Source organism: Hypanus sabinus, chromosome 6 (genome assembly GCF_030144855.1).
Source record: "Hypanus sabinus isolate sHypSab1 chromosome 6, sHypSab1.hap1, whole genome shotgun sequence".
NCBI lineage: Eukaryota > Metazoa > Chordata > Chondrichthyes > Myliobatiformes > Dasyatidae > Hypanus > Hypanus sabinus.
Genome location: NC_082711.1, coordinates 166,762,287 through 166,773,167, shown reverse-complemented (window position 1 = coordinate 166,773,167; position 10,881 = coordinate 166,762,287). Strand labels below are relative to the sequence as shown.

Sequence of the window (10,881 nt, the reverse complement as noted above, 5' to 3'; positions counted from 1 at the left end):
GCATTAAACTGAAACCATCAAATACAAATTCTGCCTTTGAAAGCCAGTGTGTTTTTTTTAAATACAAAGGTGTAATTTAACCTTTTCAAAGGTGTGCTGCAAAACGTTAAAACTTTAATCCATATCAGACCACACAATTCTCAAGAACTAAGAATTCAAGAAACACATGCACTGAGAAATGAAGTATTTTGATGATCATGGCACCAGGATAGAGTAGCAGTTAGCGCTATGCTATTACAGCTCAGAGCGTTGGAGTTTGGAACTCAATCTAAGAAAGTTTGTACGTTCTTCCCATGTGTCTGGGTTTCCTCCACATGCGCTGGCTTCCTCCCCCACTCCAAAGACACACCAATTAGCAGGTTAATCAGTCATTGTAAATTGTCCTGTTTTAGGCTAGGGTTAAATAGATGGGCTGCGTGCTCTATCCCTAAATATTTTTTTTAAATAGATCATATGACATAGCAGACTGCCACTCTCAAGAACCAATTTCCCATGATGTTCAGAATACTGATGTTTGCACATAATGTCATTAATTTTATCCTCTTCTACTCTCCACCTGCATGCTCTGCACACAATCAAACCAGCTCAACATATGGTATGTTCACTTGAATAGGTGCAAAGATTCCCTTCTTTGGAAGGGGCTCCTTTCATTTCCCCTCCAACATTGACCACAAGACAGAGAATTAGGCCACTCAGCCCTTTGAGTCTTCTCTGCCATTACATCATGGCTGATTTATTACCCCTCTCAACCCCATTCACCTCAGTCCCCATAACCTTTGATGTCCTTACTAATCAGGAACCTTTTAAACTTCCACTTTAAACATACCCAATGACTTGTCCTCCACAGCAGTTGGTGGTAGAGAATTCCAGATTCACTGCCCTCTGGCTAAATAAATTCCTCCCCATCTCTGTTCTAAAGGGACTTCCTTCTACTCTGAGGCTGTGTCCTCTGGTCATGGACTCCACACTATAGGAAACATCATCTCTGTGTCCACTCCATCAGGCCTTTCAATATTGGAGCCTTTTCATATTGGAGCCTTTTCAGTCAGTCAGCCAACAACTATGGACATATGGTCTTAAACTCGTGGTCACCTACACAATGCAATTCCATAGAGAAAACTCAGTAGACAGGGCTGCAGGTTGGTATCAGGTCCTCTTCAGTGTGGATCCCGAGCCAGAATCCAGTAGACTGATGAAATGAAGTATTCATGGAGGAAGGAGCTATGCCTGGACTGTTATTATTTACACACACACACACACACACACACACTAATTACACATTAGTGCATTAAGGCATGTTCTAAAGAAGTTGAAAGATACTGATGAGACTTGTACAACTGTCACAAATCAATGAAGTGTTTGCCATAGGCACATGTGAAATGATATTTCATTCTTCAGAACATACCTCAGACTTTTAGAAGTAATTACTTGGGATACTGGTGGCAGAGTTAAACCAGATTTCACCATTCTTGGGGGAAAAAAAGCCACATTAAACCAAATGAGACATTCCCATCTGCCATGACCATTATTTTGTAAAAATAATATAATCAGGGTTTCAACACTTAACAATATTTATGTAGCCTATTTACTCTGCAGGGACAATATACTGCAGCTCCAGACTATCGTTCCGCACACAGACTTTGGACCTGATCAGAAAGCTGAAACCTTGAACTGTTTTACTCCAAGTGCCAATTTTCAGTGTGGAAGCTGCTACTGGATTTTTATAATGAGATAAACATTGATGTATGTGTGACAAAGAAAGCTAATTTGATCATGTTATAAAAAAATGTACATCAATGCAGAGATTTCTGAACAGATGAACCAACCCCAAACACTCTATTTTTGCACTACTTAAATTGATATACACACACCTTATTGCAGTTTAGCTTTTTATGTACTGCACTGTACTGCTGCCACAAAACACAATCTCACAACCATATGCCATTGATATTATACCCAATTTTGATACTGAAGCACAAATGAAATTCATCATTTGCATCAGCAACCAGCAGTCCAAAGATGTGCTGGGGCCAGATGCCACATGCTATATCAGCATGCTTCCACTGCCAATATGGCATGCCCAAAGTTTTCTAATCCTAACCTGTACATCTTTGGAAGAAAGAACACCTGGAGAAAAACATGCAGTAACCGGGAAAAGATACTTACAGACAGCGGCAGAATTGAAGCTGGGTCACTGGCACTGTAATAGTGTCGTGCTAACTGCATAGCTACAGTGCCACCGGGTTGGGAGTCAAATGGACATTTCCTTTTAAGACTAATGATTTTAATCATTTTCAGTTACTAAACGTGCATCAAGTAGAGCCAGTCTGCTTCACGGATTATCTGAACTATTTCAGGGCAAGTGTCACGTTTCAAAAACTGCCAGGATTGTGTCTACCCCACCCTGCCGCCCACTTAAATCGCTGCTGGAAAGCCTAGTCAAGTATCCAGTATGCAACACCACATTTGTCAAGTCAACTGTGCGTGCAAACTTGAAACACTCGCACAGTTGGTTACACTTAATATGCATCTTAACACATGCTCTTCAACCAGGTTAAATTCCCCTTCTCAATGCTAGCTTGAGATAACATTAAGCTGCGCTCAACTGCTCCTGGAGGTTTAAGCAGAGACCAAAATCAATAGTTGCATGCCATCTTACACATTAACTTTATTAATGACACATTTGCAAACACATTAAAATAATCCATATTTATTGAGCCAGCTATACACATATGTACACAAGACCTGTACAGTTTTTAAGAACTGCTTGGGCTGAGTTGGGATATATTGTGCAAACATTTGTGTCACATTCTAATCAAGTGCTTCATTACAGAACTCCCACCCCTCCCTTTTTGGTCTTTTTAAATGCCATGCATGAAATCTGCAAACAATTGGGAAGTTGTTTCGCTAGAACCCTCCTGTACATTGAAGTGTCTGAATGCTTTAAAGTGGCCAAGTAAGTCCCTTCCCCAGCCCATTCAAAGCAGCTGGCTGTGAAGTTTGGAAAACGCACTACATGTTGCTGTTACAGATGGCTGGCAACAAATTCCCTTTTCCCTTCTCGGCAATATCATTGTCTTGAAGAGGAGCTGCAGAATCAAGACATCAACACAGTCTAATCCCGACCAACAACCCTTTAGTTTACTTACTTCAGACCTTCCACTACACCCAAGTTACTCAGCATTTTAAATAGTATTTTCACCATCTACATTCTAAAAGGTCATTGACCCCAAGTGCCTTGCTTTTCTACCCAGACTGAGTGATCTGCTGAGTAATCCCAGCAGCTGTTTCAAAAGCACCCACCTTTCCTACCCACCTATCAGTATTCAGTCCCTCTATCTCACATCTCCTCCGCAACACAGCTTCACATTAACCATGCCCGGTATTGGATTGGTTGTGAACAGAGTCAGATCAGTAGATCCCAGTTCCCATTGGATTACACCCTTAATACTGGGGTTTCAGCAACCAATTACACAAAAGAAACATTCTTAAAAATTACTGGAGCTGCATAGTGTCATAGAAATTGGTTCATTCTCCAACATTTACATATCATTGAGTCAAAACACTCAGAAGGTGATGAGCTCCAATGGAAGTGCTGGAGGTTGCAATTAGTGACAGACTGGGGAAAGAGCACTTATGTACAAATGAGCTAGATGGGTGAATAAATATAGGCAAGATTCCTGCTTTCAAGGAGCAGTCAGATAACATTGTGGCAGGGTAGCAACTGGCTCTTGCCAAAATGGCCTCTTACATATTGCCTCGTTCTCTTCTCAGAACAGCAAATCCTGTAGTCCGTTAAAAACACCACACTTTTTCCATTTTAGTTAGAAACAGGAGATGGTGCTCTATGCGTCAACAAACCCTGGATAAATTTCTACAAGGAATGAATCGCAACAAACTGCAAAACAGTAAATTACCTTCCACTGGGCAATGTTAATAACATGTACCATTACACTTGAAACTGCCCCGCTCTTAAACTCCTAATGGAACTCTTTAATCCAGATTGGAGCAGTAATATCAGCCACCATTTGGTTACACACTTTCATCACGGACTTGTGCGAGGGATCACGTTAAAATATCCTACTGCTCACATGAAACCCAATGGCGCAAACCTCGTGTTTATTTTCACCAAACCCTCTAAAGTGGATGGTAATTTAGCCAAGTTCTTCAAAACACAACTACTTGCATATTAAATGCAAGAGTGATTTTAACTGTGCCAAATTACTTTTATGACAAGCCGTCCAATGTGCGCAGTGGAATTTTATTGGAATTGTGCCTTTGCACCCCCACTCCATGACCTGCCCGTTTCAGCAATGGGCTGAACGCAGCAGCCAAGTCTGGCAGCAAAATTCTCCATTTCCCAAAAGGATCTCACGTTGAGCATCAAGAAAACCTCCATCCCCACACAGACTGAAGCCAGGGCTTAGTGGCCAACAGCTTCCCACTCAACCACCTTCCAGCCCCACCGACAATCTTTAGTCTGGACGTACTAAAAGGAATTCTAAAAAATCAAATGCATTGTTGCACTATGTTTCCTAACTAATACACATAATATGCCTTAACATTTCTAAAGGAAATCCTAAACTTCTGTGATTAAAAATAATTAGGAGACTAAGACACAAAGAGTAAAGAAACACAGTATTGAACAAGTTCAGAAGCAATTTGACAGTCGAGAGCTGAAGTGGATTTTTGGATGAAAACACGTCAGTGGAGAGCGCCATTTAACTGCTACTGAAGTCTGTCACTTCGAGTTCCACACTGGACAAAAACCTCCGGGCCGCCTTCCTGCAGTTGTAATCCACAGTGGTGGTGTAGACAGTCTTTGCATACTTGGGGTACACGATGACTGCGCTGAGGAACCGCAGCGGTTTGTGCTGAAACTCGAACTTCAGCTCTGTCTTGTAGTTCCGCCACGTGCAGTCGGGAACACAGATGACTGTCTGGCTGCAGGAGCCAACGCCCAAGGTGTGCTGCAGGAACACGTTGTTGACGTAATGCCGGTCTGAGTCATACTTCACGGAGGAGGTGTACCTGAAGCACAGAGACAAAGGACGGTTCATTCATTAAAGTCTTTTTTTCCTCCCCTCCCTGGGTTTACAAGTCAACTTGCCCATGATCCACTGCTCTCTCACTTTCACCCCATCAGCAATGAACAGCAACCCAAACAAACAGTTGCTCCTGGAATTTTACTCAATAATGGAAAATAATCTTTATGAAGGATTCCAAGCCAATTATATTTTACAAACTAGTATTGTGGCTCATCTTATCACAGAGGACAATTCTGTAACCCTCCCATGGAATGGGAGGTTGGGGAACGCATTTAGCAAAGCCCACGTTTTTAATTGAAATAATCATAATTGACTGAAATAATCAGTCAAGTCAGTCCAGAAGCATTTGTATAGCACTTCTGCAACAACAGCGTTGCCCACCAGCTGCACAGTTCCAGACACCAGATACTGCAAATGCCAGAATCCAAATCTCACTGCATTCACAATTGTCAACTTTTGTCAAAGCAGACAGGCAATTTGAGCTTTCCCACCAATATCCACTGGAGATGAAGGAGATGGTGATGGACTTTAGGAAGACCTGCGTCCTGTTACTATTGATGGTAAGGATGCGGATGTGGTGAGGACCTACAAGTACCTGGATGACAGCCTTGAGTGGAGCACCAACACAGAGGCTGTGTACAAGAAGGGCCAGAGCCACCTCTACTTCCTGAGGAGAGTAAGGTTCTTTGGAGTATGCAGACCCTCTCCTTTATATCTTCTACCAGTCTGATGTTGTCAGTAGTGTACTGGAACAACAGCATCAACACAGGTGATGCCAACAGGCTCAATAAACTGATGAGAAAGGCTGGCTCTGTTATAGGAGTCAAGCTGGACACACTGGAGGCTGTGGTAGAACAAAGGACCCTACAGAAAATCCTGGCAATTCTGGACAATGTTTCTGAATTGAATTGAATTGACTTTATTTCTTACATCCTTCACATTCATGAGTAAAAATCTTTGTTACGTCTCCATCTAAGTGTGCCATCATAGTAATTTATAATAAATAAAAGTCAGTGTAACATAGAGTACACTCAAATCAGTGCAAGTTCACCAGTCCTGATGGTGGAAGAAGCTGTCCCGGAGCATGTTGGTCCTGGTTTTTATGCTGTGGTACCGCTTCCCAGATGGTAGCAGCTAGAATAGTTTGTGGTTGGGGTAACTCGGGTCCCCAATGATCCTATGGGCCCTTTTTACACACCTGACCTTGTAAGTATCCTGTACCATGGGAAGTTCACAACTGCAGATGTGCTGGGCTGTCCGCATCACTCTCTGCAGAGTCCTGCAATTAAGTACAGTTCCCATACCAGGCAGTGACGCAGCCAGTCAGGATGTAATCAATTGTGCCCCTGTAGAAAGTTCTTAGGATTCGGAGGCCCCATACCAAACTTCCTCAACCATCTGAGGTGAAAGAGGCACTGTTGTTCCTTTTTCCACCACACAGCTGGTGTGTACAGACCACGGGAGGTCCTCGGTGAAGTGGATGCTGAGGAACTCTCACCCTCAGCGTGCCACCTTGGCTGAATAGAGGAGAACTTTTTGTAATAGACTAAGATAACTGCACTGTTCCAAACAGTGCCATATGGAGGTCATTCTTACCCCAGATCCAATGCAGCACAAAAATATAATTTAAAAAAAGCACAGTAAATACAAATACATAAGATAGCTTATATACATCAATTGTTTATATGTCCATAAAGTGATCCTAGTTACAGGAGTGTCTGTCCCCAAGGTGACTGAGAGGAAATGATAAAGTAGTGTCGGTGGGTGCGTGGTGGGGTGGGTGGAGGTGTTGATCAGCCTTATAATTTGGGCTTCATCACGCCAAGTACTGGTTACCCCCCCCCCCCGCCCGCCCCCACCCGGGCTGCATGCTCAGCTCACTGTTTTAAACACTACTGACGCATGACTCCATCACTAGATCTAATCTGAACTGATTCATCAAGCTTGCTGATGACACAACTGTGACTGGCCTCGACAACAAGGAGGATGAGACGACATACAGAGAGGAATTAGAGTAGCTGGTACAATGGTGCAAGCACAACAGCTTAATTCTCAATGTGGACGAGGCCAAGGAGGTGACTGTGGACTTCAGGAAGGAGCAGGCTGACCTCTCCTCACTGCACATACACGGCTCCTCTGGAGAGTTAGGAGCACCAAGTTTCTGGGAGTGCACATAACCGATGATCTTACTTCAACCCCCACAGTCAAGAAAGCACCGCAGTATTTCCACTTCCTGAGGAGATTCAGATGTGGGGTCCTCTCCTGCCCCAATTTTAACCATTCTTTGCTTAAAAACGAGCATCGTCAAGAGTGTCCCACCCAGCTGCATCACTGCCTGATACGGGAATGGCAAGGCATCTGACCGCGAGTCCCTACAAAGGATTTCAAGGTTTACTGAGGGGGTACATCAGAGTCTCTCTTCCATCCACAGGTAATTATCAGGAGCACAGCATAAGCAGGGCCCTTAACATTGTCAAAGATCCATCCCATCCAACCAACAATCTCTTTGACCCCCCTACCACCAGGTAGGAAGTGCCATAACATTAGGACAGGAACTTTGAGGATGGGAAACAGCTTCTTTCCCCATGCTGCAAGACCACTGAACTCCCTGGCACCATGCAGGTCTCATCTTGTCTGAAGTACCAGTGGCGTTATACTGTTTACTTTTTAAACTTTTATTACACGTGCACCTTATTATTTGTGGTAATAGTACTATGTGTGTCAGTTATATGTACTGTGTTGTGCACCATGGTCCGGAAGAACTCCGTTTCATTTGGTGATATACATATATACAGTTGAATGACAAAATTTGAACTTGAAGTAACTGTTTTTGAATCTAGCGGTCCTGACGTCAATAGCCATTGCAAGTACAGTACATAATCAATGAATGGTGTTGATTGTGCACTTGGAGTAGTGTTCGGTTCTGGTCACCTCATTATAGGAAGGACGAAAAAGCTTCAGAGAGAGTGCAGAGGAGATTTACCTGGACGCTGCCTGGATTAGAGAGCATGTCTTAATGAGGATAGGCTGAGCAAGCTAGGGGTTTTCTCTTTGGAGCAAAGGAGGATGAGAGGCGAATTGACAGGTGTACAAGATAAGAGGCATAGATCAAGTGGATAGACAAACTTTTTCCCAGGGCAGAAGTTGCTAATACAGGAGACAAAATTTTAAAGTTGTTGGAGGAAAATACAGTGGGGTTGCTCAAATTAATTTTTATTACAAAAAAAAAACAGAACTGAGTGCATTAAACCATCCCAGGAGAGGTAATGGAATTAGATACACAAAGGGCATTTAAGAAACTTTTAGATAGGCACATGGATGATAGAAAAACGGAGGTTTATGTAGAAGGGAAAAGTTAGATTGATCTTAGACTAGGTTAAAAGGACAGCATACATTGTGGGCCAAAGGGTCTGTAGAGTACTGTAGTATTCAATGTTCTCCATTCCACGTTCAGCAACCACGGAGTATTTCTGTAGCACAATGTTGCTCAACAGGCAAGAAACGTGCACTTCTTTCCCCAACATGAAGGGTTAACAGAAACAATCCATTATCTCAAACAAACCACACTCGACTCACACCGCTGAAGGCATTAACTCAGGAAAAACACCCACATGGGTGAGTAAGCCAGAAGTCATGCTGGGACCCAATGGGTGGGTGAGAGAGAAAGATACAAAAACACACAAGATGCAACATGTTACTTCAGCAGAAAACAACAGATGAGTGTTTGTGGGGCGAGGATGACGCACAAGGTGAGGCCGGGCTGATAAGGTTTTCATTCACTGCGATACCAGTGGATTGGAACCCAGAAATCAATAACATTGAAATCTTGACATAGTCCAACAATATCAATATGCAGAATGTGGCGACATAACAGACAGACCGAAGGAAGGAACAGACAAGTGGCAGGTACTATCCTTTAACTATCAGGCTCCCAAACCAGAGTGGAGGGATTCACTCGCCACAACACTGAACACAACAAATAAAGCACATTTTTAAAATGAGATGTCTGGGATAATCCACTAACCGGCTCAGAGTCCAGGTTCATAAATGGGTTTTCAAGAGTTCATTCAGACAGTAGTCAGGTGTTTGTATCCATTTTCCTTCTGGGCAACAAGCTCTGGACCCATATCGTTCATCTGGTCAAGCAGATTTTTATCACCTTCCCTTCATCTACACATGGGCACCATGGTGTTGTAGTGGTCAGTGTGACACCACACAGCTTGGGGCATCGGAGTTCAGAGTTCAATTCCACCATCATTTGTAAGGAGTCTGTACACCATCCCCATGAAATGTGTGGGTTTCCTCCCGCTGCTCCAGTTTCCTCCAACAGTCCAAGGACCTGCTTGGGGAGCCAAGTATTGTGAAGCATTCCCATAACTTACTGACCTTGTGTCTATAGAATGTGGGGGGAACCTGGGACACCCGGAGGAAACCAGCTTGTTCACAGCGAGTACATATCGACATAGCAGGAACTGAACCCCAATTGCTGACATTGCAAAGCGTTAAGCTAGCCACTAACTACTGTGCCACCCAAACAGACCAATGGCTTTCCGCCATGCATCAACGTTCCACCGACATCTCAACCGGTCAGGGAGAGAGGGAGCCCACCAATTACCTGATCTCCTTCGGTGGCAGGGGGTCAACTTCAACTCCTTCTCCGAACGAGAGCGGGTGAAGTCTCGGTCCAAGGCCAGCATTCTGGAAAGAGGAAGTAATCAAAGGGTCCTGCAAAGAAATACAAAATAAGAGGGAAAAAAATGAATATACAAACAAATGGGTAGGCCACTTGAACCCCGAGTCTATTCAAGCACTCAACAAATCTGAACAAACTCAACTCTGCACCCCCACCCATTTCCAGTACTGAGTGATCCACCTTCTTGCTCAAAGTTCTAAGCTTAGAAGTTCAAAGTAAATTTATTATCGAAGTATGTATATATCACCATGTACTGAGATGGATTTTCTTGCAGGTATTCACAGCAGGATAAAGAAATGTAATAGGATCAATGGAAAACAGCATCTAATCAAAGACTGACTAACAATCAATATGCAAAAGATAAACTGTACAAACAAGTGACGTGTTACGAGTCTAACACTGCTGCAAACAAATCCAAATATTCTGCACTCACTGCCCTTTGAGGAAGGAAGTTCCAATGACTCAGGACCTTCATAGTTACACCTCATCTACCGTGAAGTGAGTCACAGTAAACTTATTAAACAAGTACATGTATGTCACCATATACTACCCTGAAACTCACTTTCTTGTTGGCATTTACAGAAAAACAAAGAAATACAATAGAATTTATGAAAAACCATGATGACCGACAATATACAAAAGACAAATTGTGCAAATAAGTAGAACTGAGAACACGAGTTGTAGAGTCCTTAGGACTGTTCCCTCCAAGCGGCATGGGTCGAGGGCCACAAAGTAACTGAAATACTGCTACGCACATAGCCTTTGTTGCCGTGTAGATACAATTGACAAAGTGAAGGACCTACTTGCATTTACAAGTTCTGATGTCAATATAGCACCTATTATTCCATTCATTCAACATGTGTATTGTCACTCAGATAATAAATTTCCTGATGATGAGTTAAGAGAATGGCAAGCTTTTGACCCTGTTTTAAATTTGGAAAAGAGAATATTGTACGACTGACAAACAAAATACCCAGCTACTATTACAAACCAAAACAAAAGCATTGCCTCAAACTATCACAGCAATACTAGTTTTAAGTACGTCTTTTCTGAGTAAGTCAAGACTGGTTCAATTAAGACATTCACTAAGATGTTTAAACGAAGAATTTGAAGAACTGTCCATTCTTGTTGACATCGCTG

At 42.8% G+C, this 10,881-nt stretch overlaps 1 protein-coding gene across 4 annotated transcripts in view; it reads right to left on the bottom strand.

Moving 5' to 3' along the window:
* Positions 1–1,502: 1,502 nt before the first annotated feature.
* The window catches only part of rflnb (refilin B), a 40,880-nt gene continuing 31,501 nt past the window's right edge, over positions 1,503–10,881 (bottom strand). For all 4 annotated transcript variants that reach the window (XM_059973419.1, XM_059973416.1, XM_059973417.1 and 1 more), the window contains exons 2-3: positions 9,664–9,773; positions 1,503–5,031 (exon numbers count right to left, since the gene is read on the bottom strand). In XM_059973419.1, the coding sequence (XP_059829402.1) occupies positions 4,722–5,031; positions 9,664–9,773 (420 nt within the window). In that variant the 3' untranslated portion in view covers positions 1,503–4,721. The remainder of the gene's footprint in view (positions 5,032–9,663; positions 9,774–10,881) is intronic.